Source organism: Corvus cornix, chromosome 2 (genome assembly GCF_000738735.6).
Source record: "Corvus cornix cornix isolate S_Up_H32 chromosome 2, ASM73873v5, whole genome shotgun sequence".
NCBI lineage: Eukaryota > Metazoa > Chordata > Aves > Passeriformes > Corvidae > Corvus > Corvus cornix.
The window spans coordinates 105,625,562-105,642,636 of record NC_046333.1 but is presented as its reverse complement, the minus strand read 5'-3'; the positions used below and the strand labels follow the sequence as shown (position 1 = coordinate 105,642,636).

Sequence of the window (17,075 nt, the reverse complement as noted above, 5' to 3'; positions counted from 1 at the left end):
CCACATTTTGGGATGGGGGATGAGGGAGATAAAATTTCCCTAGACATTTTTTCTTTTCATTGGCAGGCACTGACACTGCTCACAGGTTTGGTATGTCAGACATGGTCCCAGCAGAGACCGCCCAGCACAGAGGCTGCAGGTGAGGCAGCTTTTTCAGCCAGGGCAGTTACCACTACAAACATGTTTCTCTTTTGCAATCTGTTTGGTACTTGCTTCTCCTCCTCTCACCAGACACAGACAACATTATAAAACAAACAAACAAACAAAATAATATTATTAATATATTTTCCCAACCCAGTGATTTATTGTGACCAAAGGCCAGTGACAAAGATCCTACTTGGCCAGTCCTGTCTTTGTAGTTTCTTTAACTGCAGTATCACTAGAGGAAAGTACATCACACTTCCTATGTTCTTGACTTCTTACATAATAGAGGAAAACAAGCTCAGGCTCAAAATAACCCAAGAACCCCATACCAAGGAAAAAAAAACCCAACAGAAAAATTAACATTCCACATGTTTCAAGAATGTAAACAATGTCATCACACAGACACGCAGAAAACTGGTGTTACTCAAACCAGGCGCTGCCAATTCTCCATCTAATGAGTTGTTGAATCCTGAGACAAGCAGAAACCGCTCGTGAGAGCTTAGTGAACAACAGCATTTGTTTCCCCTTCTGATTTCTCCTTATTAAAAGCTACAGGGAAATCACTGGGCTAGAAAGACTACCTCAATTACTCTTAATTGCTGTCCATTCTGATTAGCCCAGGCCACGGTGAACCCGCAACAACCAGCACAGGATACAAAGCAGGTGCTCTGTCTGTTCCCAGTCCCTCCCTCAGCCTGCAGTGGAAATGCCATTGAAGGAATGGGTATGAGCTCACCATCTACAGAGGCTGCTGATACCCATGACCGCATTTTGTGTTAAAAGAAAGGCTTGGCCTTCCTATTTTGGTCAACTGTCCTTTTTGTTTGTGTGTGTCTGTGTTTTGGGCAGTGTTCCAAGTAATCTCATGAATGAAGCCCCACCTTGCAGAGCAAGAGGGGTGCTTCTACTTGGACGAGAAGGTGAACATGGCTGTGGCAGCTCATCTACGGAGCAGGGACATGTGTATGGCCCAGTGGGCCAGATACATAAAGCAGCAAGAAACCCTTTTCCAGAATCAAGAGGGGGACAGAAGACTGCCTCAAGGGAGCTGAGTGAACATTGAAACTTTTTTGAACAAAACAGAGGAAGTAAGATACTGCTTATTCCTGGTTCTTGCTGTTTCTCCTTTGGCATACATCTGTGAGACATTTGGGGCATAACGACAAGTAACTAACAGTGTTCCTTGACACATAAAAATAGTTGGAAAACAGAGGTGCAAGGTGGTAAACTCTGAGTTTTCAGTCTGCTTCTTACAAGGTTTCCCCATTAAAAGATAAGAAAGTGTCAGAAACATACATACTGAGATAATATATATTAGCCAATATAGAGGAGATGGATATGGTTTCAGAACATAAATTATCATATATTAAGTTTAACTATTAGCTGTTTTATCACCCAGTCATCTAGGACCACATTCAACATCTCTATTATTCACTAAAAATTAGTAATACAGCAATGAGGATGTTGGAATGTCCATCCCAAATCAGCTTGCAGTAAAGACCAACTTACTAATTAAGAAAAAGGAAACAGAGCCCCTTAAAACTATCAATTAGTGAGGAGACCAAGTACTGAACAAAATGGTTTTTTTATAAATCCCATAACAACCTGATGCAAAACTACATGGCAGGACTAACTTTACTACTGCAAAACTTTAAAACCTTCACAGTGAGATGCAATAATTCTCTGATGCTATCCAGGTGTTAACAAACTCTTGCTTATGTTCCTCTGACAAGTGTTAAAGGACTACATGGCACATGCAGCTACAGAGGAATCTATTCTTGCTCACTGAGATCCTGGCTCTAATTCACTAAATACAGTGAAAATGAATGAGGGATCTTACTGTGATTTAAAGCAACATACTTATTTAGGCCTTTCAGCTGGCTGCACAAGTATTGTTCAACTCTCGAGCTTCTAACAGTGGGATGACACAAACCTACCCAAATCATTTCACAATTCAACACTGTCAGGGACAACACTGCTTTAATCAGCGGAGCTGTAGCTATTTGGAACAGAATTGTCAGTGACCTAAGAATGTAATTCCTGAGAGATAGTCACAAAATTCTCCACTCTCCTCAGACTTCTAAAAGACATTTAAAATTATTATGAGAAAATTAAGTTAGAGATAGCTTCCATGAATTTCAAAAAGAGCCTGAAGCAAGAAATCCCAGAAAAAACCCCACAATGTTTTGCCTACTGTACTACAGCTGAAATGCATAATCAGAATTTTAAGGCCTGGGAAATCAGAATGGACAATCCCAAATCCTCATAACAAACCATAAGATTAAGAGAATAATGGTCTGCTGTGGGTATCTCATCTACACCAGGCAGAGCTGCAGACAAACTACAGATCATCCTCCTCCCAGCTCTGTCTTTTACCTAAGCTTTCCCCATGACACTGTTCAAATACTTCAAATAAGCCACTTTCACTTAAATGTCTAATTTACTGGAAATCTGCTGGCAACATCCTATGAGGTGTCTGAAAAACAAGCAAAGTAATCTGCAAAACTTTAAAACGAACACAGTTTTAAATGGGGATGTTTGCTGACTGCTTTTTCCTCTCTCTTAGGAGTGGCCAGCTCTGGCAGCAAAATGCTTTAAAAAACATACAGCCCGTGCTAGAAAAAGATCAAAAGCGGATCAGATGTCAGTGCCAGCTCATGTCAGTCTTGCAAGAAAGAGGAAAAAACAAAGTGAGCAGATGAGTTTTTCTTGCCATGCATCACTCTGTGCCTCCCATCTGCACGCAAGGGCTCCTGGGCACAGTGGAGCATCTCTGCCAGGGGACCTGGACCCACAGTGCGAGTGGGATCGTGCTGTCCAGCACTACCCCACCCCTCTCCCCAAAAGAACTCATCAGCCTTTATTCTGGCAGCACCAGGCTTTTCCCACCTGTGCTCCTCCTCATTGGGCTGGCAGTCCTGGAGAAGGCAAAGAAGCCTGGGTGCTGGTTTGAGGTGACATCGAACAGTGACAGGGTTCAGGGTGAGGGCAGCCCACCTCACAGGCAGGCAGTGGATGCACACGCAGGGCCTGGCTGTCTCTGGGAGTGGGGGGCGAAACACCCTGGATTTGTGAGCAGTGGAGGGTCATGGCACAGCTCTCCTTCCCTGCCCTCACTACACTACGTCCCATTTTATCTACTTGCATTTGCAAGACTATGCAGACTGTGCTGGGCTAAAAATGTGCACATAATGCTCTATTTTCTTTAAAAACATGAAGCCTTTTAAACATTGTGGAAGTGGACATGAAAGAAGAGTCCCCACCCAAGAGTCTTAAATGCCATACCCATTTTCAATGGGGTTTTCCTAAAGGGCTGTGTTGGGACCCATACAAAAAGCAGTGAGTTGAGTTTATAGCTCTGTATATCCCTTCTAGACAGGCACACAACGGCAGCTGACCGGGGAGCATCCCCTTCACGCTCGCCCACTGCCTCTCTGTTCTGTTCTCCGGTGCCTGGGGGTGAAGGTGGTGAGCACCCACTGATTTCGGGGCAGGATTAACCCGAAAATCAGCCAGCCCTCCGCCAGGATTTCGGAGGCTCGCTGTGCTGACGTGAGGCGAGCGGCAGCAGTCCATGCCCTGCTGACTCAGCTGGCCAGGCTGGTTGGTGGGCGAGATTGGGTTACATGGCAGAAATCATAACAAAGGCAGGAAACAGATCAGCACTCCCTGGGTTTAACCCTCTCTGGGGACCCTGCCGGTTTCCAGACTGCAGATGGTTTTAACCCTCTCCTGAAACATGCCTGTGTGGCATGCTCTGCTCTGGTGAAGTCAAGCCTGGTACATAAAAAAGAAAGCAAATCAAGCCAGCAGAGGAATGGCCCCAACAGGCACCAGTCAAGAGAGGTCCAAAGGGACACGGCTTTTTATGAATGGGCACAGAAATATGAACCCTGCTGAGCAGCAGTCAAATAAGAGTAACCAGACTGCAACGACTGAGTCCCTTGGCTGAGTTTTGGGATGACCCCCTCGCTGTTGTTCCCTGCCAGCTCTGTGTGGCTTTGCCTCCCCACAGCAGCAGGGCGTGTGTTCCACCCTGAGCCTGGCTCTCCTGTTTTTGCTCTCAGCGCTGGGCTTCCAGCATGGGACAAGAGGAAAACCCCATCTGACTTCATGCAGCTTTAGTAACTCCAGTGCCAAAAAACCAGTTGTGCCCTCAACTGCTAAGTTTTGGTGGCTGAGTTGATGCAATGTGTCCATCGGAGAGAGGATGTCTTTCATAAAACCAGTCAACTCTGCAGGACTGTACTTTGTTTAAAAAAGCTCAAAGGAAATTATATGAACACATTACTGATTCTCTCAAGTACTGATTTGATTTCAGGTGGTGTTTTTCCACTTCGTGCCAGGATGCTTTAGGAACAAGTCCTACCTGTGATGTGAAGTGTTGCTCAGTGTGGGGGAGCAGGGGAACAAGATATACGATCTCCAAACTGAAGGTCTTTGGAGAAAAAGGACATTTCTCATGAGATCATAATGAGCCCAGCACTACCTTTGGTCCCCTCTGGGAACTCTGATGTTCTGGAAACAGCAATCTTGAATGGTCACCTGGAGGCTACGAATCCTTTTCATATACAAATCTGATAGCAAAAGGACAGAAAAGTGCCTGCCAAAACCCCCTTGCTGGGAATTTGCCTGAGTGAAGGTTGCAGGACTAAGGTGATATCATGGCTTCCTTCCAGCGGGATGGCAAAGGGGGTAATAGTTCTATTACATGTCCTCCTGCAAAGCTCCCATAACTGGTGGAATATGGAAGAGCTTCTTAATTTAGTTTCCCCTGTATTAAAAGCTTATGAAAACTATTAAAAAAAAAAAAAAAAAAAGACATAGGCGTAGAATGTTATAAAAACCCAAACAAACCTCAAAACGCCCACCCTGGAAATGTCTCCCATTCACAGCTTCACCAAGTATTTTCTTTCAACTTACCACAAGTCTTCCCAGAAGAACAACTGAAAAGACATTAGACATTATTTATTTTTAAAATATTGTTTTAGAAACCTCCCAGAAGGGAGGAAAATAAAATAAATTATTGTAGTGCCACATCAGCACAATCACCAGGCTCAAAATGAAGAAGGCTACAGTGATCTAAGTATTCCTTTGACGTAAGATGCTCTTTAATTTCATAGTCAGCTGTTCTGCTTCCTTTTACAAAGACACTTTCACCTAATGTCTTCTAAGTCACCTTGAACACCCACTGGACATATACATATTCTTGGTAGCTCTTTTGCTTATTTTCCGGGTTTGTTTTGGTAATCTGGTTTCATGCATGGGAAAGTTCATTCTCTGTAGTAAATGAAAGGCTTTCATAAGGGGTCTTCTTTCCATTGAAGACATGATTAGAGGCCAATTTCTATTCAAACCAAGTGTAATAAAAAGGGCTTGTTGTGAAGAACACAGCTCTATTTCTTTTTATTAAAGCACAGAACTACTCACAGTAACCTTTTGCAAGACAACTGAGAATAAAAACAGCTTCACCATGCTGTATTTCACACAGCAGCTTGCCAAGAATACGAGTTTCTCAGAGGTCAGAGCTGCAGCAGATGTGGCTGTTGCTGCAGAGGTGGGCCCCAGCCAGCACCCTCTCGTCCTGTGGGTCAGCATGCATGGTGGTAACATGCTGGGCAAAGGGGTTCAAACTCACGCTGTGTCTTCATCTGCTCCTGGCCCAGAGTCAAGGCCTGTTGAAGCAAGAGGCGAGCTGTGAAGTTTACAGGGTTTATGGGGTGCCAATTGCCCTCTGACAAGGGCAGGCATTTCCTGCAGCTACCAAATTTCCCTTCTGTATCCTCTCGGTGGGCTCAGTACTGAGATGAGCTTTTTACCTTCTGGTGGACTACTTCGGAGCTAACCCAAGTGGGCAGGGGGAATAATGGACAGACTTACAGCTAAACATGAAAAGGACAGAGCCACCTCTGCCTTGCTCCCATTACCTCTTAAAAAGCAAAAGCAGACCATGACACCACAAACCAGCATCTCCACAGAGCCTGCAGTTTTTTGAACCTTGATGAACTTGAGCTGTGAACACCACACAAAGCACAGAGATCTTTCACAGATGTGGCTTCATGTGCTGCTTTGGACCTTGCAGAAAGGATGGTTCTGATCTGAGACCAGCAGAGATGGAGCAAAGGAAGGTTGAATGACAGGTCTCTGAAAAATGATCTTTGGTTCTCTTTGATGAGGCAAGAGAAAGCCAATGAAGACATGTTTACTCCTTCTTCCTCTTCCAGTATTTCAGCTGATCCAGACCCTCACACATACCAAACTCATTACTTTGAGCCCCCCAAATTTTCTCCTAATTTTAGCTAACCTTGATTAACTATTTAAACAGGTATCAGTATTAAAATTGTCAATATTCTGGGAAGTTTTTTCAGCTCCTTTGTAATGAGCAGAAGAGCGTGGTGCTAGTTTGTTTGCCTCCCCTTAAAACCAAGATATGCTGCTGCTTTCTGCAAGGCACTTGGAGTAAAGAAATTTTGTGTAACACTGAAATCTGCATATGGTCATTTTTATAAATTTGCAGAAGAGGTTAAACATGTAGTATCATTAAACAAGAAGAAACCTGCTTTCTTAAGGAGGCAAGTTATTTTGTTTGAGGCATCCAGAAGACTTGTGACTGAGGCCTTGGAATACAGTGAGCACAAGAACCACCTCTCAGATTTTTGGCTTTCCAGAGCTAGGAAACAATGTTTGGAGCACAAATTTCCAGATGGAATCAACATGCAGTGTAGTCCCACAGATCTGTTTTTGAAGTTGTGCTGTTAGGTAGTCCTATACACTAAGCCAAATCCAGTTGGGAGGTATTCCCACAAAGCACATAGGTTTAAACATAAACACCTGTGCATATAAGCAGGGATGTGTAGTAACTTCTGGGGACAAGTGAATTTAGCTGTGCACAGATGCTGTGCTGAAACCTGGACAGTGTGTGTTTGGATTAATCTGGCTTCAGACTGTGCAAAGTCTTAATTAAGGACAAGATTTCTCCCAGTCCAAACTTGAGACTTACAGGTCAGATTTAAAATGAAATCACCAATTATGTGAGGCATTATACACCAGATTTCCACCTGAAGCAATTAACTTCTAGAGACAAAGGAAGAAGGAAGAAAAATATCCTTTGGCTCTATGTATTATTATTTCTTGTAACCAGACTGTCCTCATATGATAAAGCAGAAATATATGTAAGGAATCTTTCAGTCAACAGTTGTCACTACATACACAGATGGTCTGAAATCATACCTTAACCCACAAACAAAACATAAAAGGCAAGGTTTTCTTCTGCATTGAATACTACCAAATATAGGGTATATGGACCATAACAAGCCTGGCAAGTAAAAGCTTCCATATCCATTCCTGGACTAATTAAAAATATAAAATTTGGTAGAATTTTTCATCTTCCATCTGAAAATCAGTAAGCATTTTCCAAATATTTAAAATTTCAGGTTTTGAAAAATATGCAGTGAAGCCCTGTTAAGCAGACCCTTGTGCCCAGATGTCCTTAAAGGAAAATAATTCTGGTCTGCATCTTTGTGGCATTATGAAACCAGAGAAGACACAAAGTTTTGCTACGCTAGGCCTGAATGTCTGCACACCACTTTAAATACAAAATCTCCTTACAAGCCTCAGCTGGGCTGAAGAGAAGTGGATCCTTGGGTCTCGCACTCCATCTACTACAGAAACTTCAGCTGCCTCCATTAAGAGTCACAAGCCGAATCACAAAAACACATTCACGTTTTATTTATTTAAGGCATCAATCTCTCTCTCTGGCTGAGTGGGTGGATTTTCCAGATGCTTTCCTGACTGAGCTGAAAAGTATCTGCAGGACACAAGCCTCTCCATACACCCATTGCGCAACTCTTGTCCGTGCCGGCTCCGGGCGCTGAGCAAGGCTCCTTCCCGCGCACGCCTCTCTCCCGACCTCTCTCCGCTTTCCAGAGTCTCAGCCCACTCACTTAAACCAGGCTGGAACGGGACAAGTGGTAATTTCTTGGCTCTTGGCTGCTTCACCTAAGGTTTACCCATATACAAAAGTCTAATTGAGACTGGGTAAAATTTTAATCCAGGCTTTATTTTGGCTAATATTTTGTAGAGCAGCACGGTGGAGTTTGAATTGATTTTGACTTGGCAAAGCAACACACTGTTTCCTTGTTAGTGTTTGTAACAGGACAAATCAGCCTAAAACACTTACCCCATTCTTCATTTGTGCTATCCCTTACACCGTTCTCTCTCACAGGCTTCTTTAGCCCTTTATAGGCTTTCCCCAGCTTTTTAATGGGACATAATACAGAGATCTGGAACTGACAATATTATCTATGTAGTAACTCAAAATGATCAGCATGGGGATGCTCTTGCTCAGCATGGAAGTCTTTTCCTTGCTATTGCCATTTTAAGGACAGGTGTCTTTAAAGAGGCAGTTGCCTCAGATCCCTAAAAGTAGCTCATATGACTCCTACCCTAAGTCCTATATTCAGATTTCATATGGAAGTCAATCTTCAGACAGAAAATTTTCTCTCTGAAAATGATCAAGAAATGAGTCAAGTACAACAATATGATGATGTTGCACTCAGAATGTTATTTTGCCAAGACACTGGCCAGGCTCAGGGCTGCTGAGTGTGATGGTGGAGGACAGCAGAGACATTTAGGTCTGGTCCAGGGGTCTAGGGGGTCTAGGTCCAGGTCCCACATTCAGGTCTGGGTGAAACTTATGTTTCACATCATCCTTGCGGTGGCTTCCCCTGGGAGCATGGGAAACCAGGCACCAACCACACATGGAGCTACAGTATGGGTTGAGGAAATGCCTAAGAAATAAAAAGAATCCAGAATATCAAAGTAAGCAGCACATGACAGGTATGTGTTTAAATTTGTGTGTGTTGTTAGGTTCATCCAACAAAATACTCAAGGGAATACGGCCCCCCCTTTCTCATGGTAAGACCAATGTCCCTGTGTTGCTTTCTGATGGGAAATCATTATGAAGAAGGTACAGAAAAACGAAAGATCAATTGCACACATTGAGCACTTGCAAGCATAGAGTTAACAGCATGCAGTAAAGAGCATAGTATAGTAGCAGCTGGCGACAAATGCAGACTTGTATTTGGAATAAAGCTTAAGAGGAGCTCAGGAGTAATGCTGGTGCATTCTACAATCCCATGGCAGTGCTGGGAGAGTCCACTAATGGGTATTTTCAACTATTTTTTCCTTCCATCTCATGATGTCTTCATATCTGAAGTTTTCATTTTTTTCCCCTGTGTTTTGCCACAGTTTTCCTGTGTTACTCCTTTGCACGAAAACATACTGATACCAAGTGCTGAAAACACAGTGCTCAGTTTTTTTCCAAGACAGTAATTTCACAGGTAATTTTGCTATGAAGTTGAACAGCCCACAGTGCAGCTTAGGTGTTCTGGCAGCAAGCTGATGTTACCAAACATCATTATTTGTCCAGCTAGTTTACAGGGAAATAAAACCAAAATCCCCAGGTGTCGCTTGCAGTGTAGCCAATGTTTTTCATTCCATTCGTAAATACAACGTACTGTTCAGCCCACACACCTATTTTATAGCTCTAATGAAAAAGACAGAGCAAAATTCACACATCAGGGTGACCACACTGCCTTTCAATTCACCCCTGTAAAAGACAGATTGATCAAACAGGTATTGCTCCAAGCATGTGACTGCAATATATGAAGAAGCATGTCAAGAATTTTAATTGTACTAAATAGGAAAAAACCCATAACTAAGAGAAAATAGATTGCCTCCATAACAACACACAGCTGGAATGACTTTAGTCCCCACGGCACTGCTAAGAGGCCTCTTTACGGGCTTGGATTAGAAGTGCCTTTAAGCCAGGCACAGCAGGACAGGTTGGAGAGGGGCAGCCTCAAACCCACAGACCTGAATGTCTCAGCTCCTAAGTTAGCGCAGGACACACAGACCCGATAACTTTTTGGATCTTGCTGTTACTGCCTGACACTGATGGATCTCTCAGGGTCCACCAACTATTCTCCATCTTTATGAAGATAGGCAGTTTCAAATTTGTTGTTTGTATATTCCATTTATCCCACATGCCATTACATTGCAAAAGGCCAAAGGTACTGACAGAGAAGGGACATGCTGATGGTACAGGGGCACCTTGACAGGCCCTGAGCACGTTCCTCTGCAATGGCAATACTGCACACATGTCAGCATTCTTTATTTATTTATTCAGACTTCAGTTCCCTGCCAACTGCTCCAGTACTGGGAGCACATACTGGAAAAGAAAAGAAAGACAAAGGAACTGTACATAGGTGGTCCCTCCCCATGCAGCCCCTGATTCTGGGACTGAAGCCCCGACACAAACTCAGGACCTCTGAGGGTGCTGGATTCTCTCAGCGGCTCAGGGCTCACCCCAGGAGAGGGCAGGCTCGGCCCCCTTCCACTGTATTGGCCATGGCAATTAGAAGGGTCACTCCAAATGGAATTTCTTGGCCTAAAATGAACAGCCACACAGGCACCACCATTCAGCGGGGATTTCATACCCCAGGACGCATGCAGGCAAAATCCTCATCTGTCACACATGGCCAGATCAGTGAACTGGAAGCAACGTGCCTGACTTTGCTCTGGCTCTGTGATTATGAGTGACTTTTTATTGAGCCATATGATTACACACTGCAGGCATACATGTGAAAGAATGCCCAGGGAGGTATGTGGTTGTGGCACCTGAAATCCCTCACTGGTCATTTACAAACCATAAAGAAAAGTTGACAAATTCCTAAAGCTTAGAATTTTTGTTTTTCCAAAGCGGCTTAAGGTTTGTGTATATCTATAGCACACCTGGCTGATGCCAGACATTTTTTTGGTGCTTCCTATTAGAGTTGTGAACAATAGCCTGGATTTATCCAGAGACAAGGACTAAAATTATTCTGTCTGTGCAGTGTTAATGAATAAATGCTACTCTTGAACTATCGCAAAATTCTGAGCCATGAATTTTCATCATATCTGAACAATTATTCATAGGCACAAAATCCCCTGTACTTTTTAAAAAAACCCTTTTCTGAAAAAGCTTTGTATCTTAAAGTTTTCATTTTTTCTGTAACCTATTCACATGGCTTTTATCAGTTGTACACTCCTGAAACTCCCTAAGTTGTATTTTATTGAAGGTGAAGTAATTATATATAGCTTCTTACTGTATAAAAGGCTATGAACAGTGCATGGTGAGAAAACAGTTAAATGGATCTAGTTCAGCTGCTCCCAAGCCACTCATCAGGGAAAAAAATTTTACAAATGCGTTTTTAAACCATTTTTTTTCCCCCTCATCTTTTTTTAGTGCATGGCAGGATGATTCATCCATTCCTGGTCCAGAAATTCCTAGACTTGATTCTTACACCTGGAATCATGCTTAGGAGCTAGATTGTTGTAACTGCACAGAAGGGGTATCCTGACCCAGTCATATCTTATATACCCTACAAAAGATACCTAAAGAAGTACCTGCCTTCATTGAGGGGGACCCCTGCTAATTTTTATCCCTCTTTCCCTTTCAGCTCTTGACCTCAGGGGTGTGGAGAAGGCTGGAGGAACAGTGCCTTGGTGTGCACTGGACCTCCCTGGGGACACGGGAGACTGTCTCCTACCAACAGCTCAGCAGGGAAGAGGGGAGGTGAAGGTGAGGAGTATCCTGACTCACTGTCTAGAGCATGGAGGGGACCAAGATGGGTGTTTCTAAGGAGAAAAGGCTCACAGTCTGCAATTCTGGCTGTGTTTGCCAAGGGCAAAGGGTAATTATCTTACACAAGCTGTTTAGTCTTCCACTTATCTACAGTGTACTGGTCCTGTCTTCTGATACCTTGGGAAGCTTCTCTTCATCAGCAGGACTTTCAGCTCATTTCTTTGAAGTCTGTTTTCTAAAATACCACAAGTGTGCTTCGCAACAGTTCAAAGACCATCTCCTCTGCATTCAGCAATTCCATATTTACTGTAGCTTCGAATTATGCAATCAGTAATTTCATGGTGAAATTTCTACTTAAAAGACTCTATTTATTAAAGTGCAGATCTTAAGTTCTTAAACATTAACATAAAGAAACAAAATGCACAATGAATTCTACATCTATTACCTCAGAATGCCATGAGTTAGGAAGATCAGATCTTCTACCTTGGAGTCCATTTGATACCTTCAATTCCCTTGCCTGTGGAGATACCTGGAGCCTGAATCTCAGAAGAAAGAGTCAAATCCTGCCAGAAAGAGATCTCATCCTTCTGTCTACCATCTAGAAACTAGTCTGAGCTCTCATGCCTGAGATTTAGCATCCCCAAAGTGTATCATATTGGAAAGGAAGTTTTGCCCTTTCCTCATTCATTCTTTCCCAAAGTGAGTTGTGCATGGGGTGGTGCAAACCAGCGACACTGATTGATGAAAGAGTTAACACTGATGGCAATCTGGTAGAGGAAAACCAGTGGAGAGGCTTAGCTTGCCATCTGGAGCAGATAACTTTAAAACAGCCTGAGAAATGGGGCTGAAGATGAAGTAACTGGGAAAAGAAACACGCTTCCTCACTTTTTCAGTGCAGCAATCTGGAGGCACTGCAGCTGAGCAACTTCTGGCAGCATCCCTGCACATCTGTAGCATCCATTGAAAAGAAGTAAACAGCATCAGTGAGCTGGAAAAACTGTTTTCCTCATTCTCGCTGACCCCTTGCAGCAAATCTGTCCCAAGCTCAAAGGAGAAAAAATCTGATGTGTATTTTCCTAGGAGTTGTCATTGTTCTTTAATATGTTAGTGTCTTATGCTTAGTATGTTTGGCTTAATATGACCGGTTAATGTTCTATTGACTAAAAAATACAGCAGCTTGACAAATTTCCAGAAATTAACTTATTTGAAAAGGAAGGACAGAATGATTCAGAAAAAGGGGAAGTGGTATAAGACAGTGCATATTCAGTCCTCTTTTCAAAAACTTCTTCCCCAAAATGAGAATCGTTGGAGAATGTCTCTCTCCCTCCCTCCTTCTGCTGATCTCTTCCTTCCTTGAACCAAACTACAGGCTCCAGCAACAAAGCAGCTAATAATAAACTCCTCAGCTGAACTCTAGGAAAGCAGCTTGGTCAAGGTTTTGCCTGCCAAATGCTGACCAACACATGTTCCCAGCTGCCAGCAGTGACTGACTGCTAGCCACATTTTTTACAAACCAGTTATACTTTAGCCTTCTGCCCCTCAGAGCACATTGTGCTCCAAACAAGACCTCCAAGTGATGGAGTCAAAGGTACTTGACTCATGGTCCTCCATGTCTCATGTCCATGGAGCATACAGGGACTTCTCCAGTCACAATATATTAACACAACTGCTCTTGCACTATGACTCCTGAAACAAAAACCCCACTGCTGTTTTTATCCCATCCCACACCAGCAGGCTGTACAGGAGCAGCACTGGCATTTCTACAGTGCCAGCCAGCAGGACTTCTTTTAAAACGACCTTTTATCAAGGTTTGTGTAATAAAACTTGGCTCTTGCCTTGGGATTCCTCCCTGCCTTCTTTTACCATCAAGAACACAGGGCCAAGAGGGAACACCAACTGAGACAGCACATGTAACATTTCCTACTGGTCAGGCAGGAGCTTGATCTACTCAGATGCATTTTGGCCCAAAGAGCCAAGAGTGCTTCACTTGAAATGCTGACCCAGCTGTCCACTGAATTTGGAGTCTTTAAAAGACGTGCACGTCACCTTTCTGTCTGGAGGAGCCCAGTGCCAGGTGAGGAAGCTGCCAGCACTGCTGAAGGCACGAGGCTCCCGCTCCCTCCAGAGGCCGCTAAGAGGCTGCCTGGAAATGCAGCAGAGACTACAGAGGTGGAAATACACTGAGTCAGGTTTTCTGAAGAAGGGGAAATAAACCCTTTAGGGGACACAAAAGCATGAGCATCTGCAGTCAAACAGCATGTATGCTGGTGCAGGGATGTATGAAAACCAGGTCAGCTGAGATCCTCCCTGAGCTCCATGATGCTGGGAAAGATGAGGAGAGTATGGGAGGAAGTTTGGGCTCCAAAATAGTGTGGACAAAGAAGGCTGCTTGGACTGGGACACTATTGAATTACAGCTCTCACCAGTGCCAATGCTATGGCTTCATTCATGATCCTATTCTCCCTTTACTCAAGCAAGGCTCTTCATCTGTACTACAGATATTTGGGATACCTCCCTGACCACAGAAATGTTGTTTTCCTGAGGCATAAGGCAGTTATGGTTGGTTCCTAAGGGTGGAACGACCCTGACTCCTCCTCTTGTGGTGAAATCTCCTCCTACCATTTCCCGGCTGCCAGTCCTCTCTTCCCTCCATGCTGCCCCGCCAAGCCCAACAGCACAAGCATTTCTGGAAATGGTCTTGCATTTCTAAGGGTGGAAATAACTCACCTTGGCAGCATCACAATACCCATGAGAAAGAAATTAATGAGAGCAAGTTAGTATGCAAAAATCCCATCATGTCACAACAGCGCACTTACTATTGGGATAGTAAGGACAATGGAGTACCCACTGCTCGGTAAAATTCTCTGCAGTTCACTGCAAGAGAGTGCTGACCAGGGATAGCCAGGTAGAGGATAACACAAAGGGAACCTATTTTTATAGCTGTTAATGAATACCAATATTTTTTACTCATTTGGAGGTGACAGAAATGAACAGATAGCATTTCTTCCTATTTCTCAAGATTTGTTTTGCTTTTTTGCTATTCCAGGGCTTAATCCAGAACAACAACAACAACAACAACAGCAAAAGTAGGAAAAAACCCTGTGTGCAGCCTTATGGAGGACTTTCCAAGCCACAGATGCTGGCTCTGTGGTTGGCTGATCTATCCAAAATAAAGCTCAGCAGCAGGGAGCAGTGGAGTAGTTCAGGGGGTAGAAAAGGTCATGCGAATGTGATCCCCACCTCCCAAACTCCTCATCTTACGCTGCCTCCCCCTGCTACTTTTGGGATGGAAGGAATTTTTGACTTATTTTTCATTTTTATTTTCAGCCTGCCTTTCCTATCCACTTGCCAGCTGGGGTCACTGAAAGTGACTCTTGTTGCAGCCACTTTCCCAGGACAGAAAAAATGAGGTGAACCATTATTCTGATGACTTATAGGTGAAAAGGCACCAGCAGCTTTGATGATGAGCCCCTTTGGCTCCAACACCGAGCTGGCACTGTGGGAGCTCAGAAGCCACCATGTCACCTTCCCCTTGCCATGGGGACAGGCATTCCCCTGCCCTGGGTGAAATTGTTGACTGCAGAGACTGAAACGTTTTCAGAAAAAAATCACAAGAGCCTTGAAAATAGGGGCCTTGAAGGCTGCTGACCCCTGTGCACAGATGTGTGGCACTGCCCTCCTCACAGGAGAAGACCATTTTGGGTGAACAAACATAAAAAAAAAAGAGGAAAGTGGAAAAAGGGAGGAAAGTGGAAAAAGGGAGGAAAGTGGAAAAAGGAAAGAAAGTGACCAACCTAATTTTAATAATTTTTGACATTAGAATGCATTCATACCGTATCCTTTTCCTTTTCCTTTGAGAGAAGTGCACAGCCTATGTCCTGGCTCAGCTGACAGTACAGTTTCTGCAAGTCTACAGGAGATCCCATGAAACCACTCTGGGGAACACCTACAAACCCTGCTGCACATCTGTCTGGGGGCTGAAGCAATGCCCAGCTGGGAAGAGGACATGTAAGAGGCATGGCCCATTTTTTATTACAGCCTGCACATTCATTTCTCTTCAAGTGTGGGCTTCAATTTCATAATGAAAGAACTATTTTGGAAGCCTTATGTTTGCCAAGAAAATAAACCAAGTCTAAACATCACACCTTCCTCTGGGAGGACATTGAATGTGGATGATGGGACTGTACCTGTATGTTTTGATGCTGCCAGCAAGAAGGTTTTTCATGGCAAGTGTTTGACTTACCCTAAGCACTATGCAAAAGCAAGCTGAAGACTGCTAGCACTTACCAAACCTCTTGTAGCCGAAGGACTGCACCTCCTCCTCCTCTGCAAAGTCGTCTGGAGAAAGAAACACACAGCAGCAGATTATTACTACTACCACTGGAAAAAAATGGGAAGAAGTTTTTACAGGTGCATGTTCATGAATTCGTGTAAGTTTAATTGATTTGTTAGGCATGCTACTGCTCTTCCCCTGTGCTGCTCCTATCCCACCTCTGTCTCCAAGTGCAGAAGGCAGTTCAGAGCCTTTCCCCCAAACAGAATCCCCCGCAGAACTCTGGATTACAAACTATGCAGATTTATCACCTGGCAGCCATCCTGAGGCCTGCTTGGCCAGCTAAGTATAGACCAGGGCTGATATGTCCCTCATCACAATGACAGCCACAACTGTCACCAATGTGCCACTTGGTCAGGCTTGTCTGGACCACAGTAGTCAGAGGGGATGGCTGTCCATCCATCCATCCATCCATCCATCCACCACCTCCCATGCAGCTTGGCCTGAAAATGTCAGATCCGATAAAAAATGGGAAACAGAACTGATAAACTCAAACAGATAAGAAAAATAAAAACCAAGATGGTGAAGACTGTGAAGGCTCTAGAGGAGTGGCTGAGGTCACTTGGTTTGTTTCAGCCTGGAGGAGACTGAGGGGAGACCTCAGGATAGTCTACAACTTCCTTGTGAGAGGAAGTGGAGGGGCAAACATGGATATCTCCTCTCTGGTGAGCAGTGACAGGACTTGAGGGAATGGAAGTTGTGTAAGGGGAGGTTTAGGTTGGCTATTAGGAAAATATCAGGCTCCCCAGGGAAGTGGTCACAGCACCAACCCTGCCTCAGTTCAAGAAGCATTAGGACAATGCTCTCAAATACATGGTGTGATTCTTGGGGCTGGCCTGTGCAGGGACAGGAGCTGTACTTGATGATCCTTGAGTGTCCCTTCCAACTCAGCATATTCTATCATTTGATGATTCCCTCATGCCTTTTGTTCTCATCTTTATAGTTAGCAAGTAGTAATATGCTAATAATCAC

At 43.9% G+C, this 17,075-nt stretch overlaps 1 protein-coding gene across 1 annotated transcript in view; it reads right to left on the bottom strand.

Annotated features, from left to right (window-relative positions):
• Window positions 1–17,075, bottom strand: part of COLEC12 (collectin subfamily member 12) — a 93,206-nt gene that overhangs the window by 65,321 nt on the left and 10,810 nt on the right. The window contains exon 2 of the mRNA XM_039549336.1: window positions 16,058–16,108. Coding sequence (XP_039405270.1) covers window positions 16,058–16,108 — 51 coding nt within the window. The remainder of the gene's footprint in view (window positions 1–16,057; window positions 16,109–17,075) is intronic.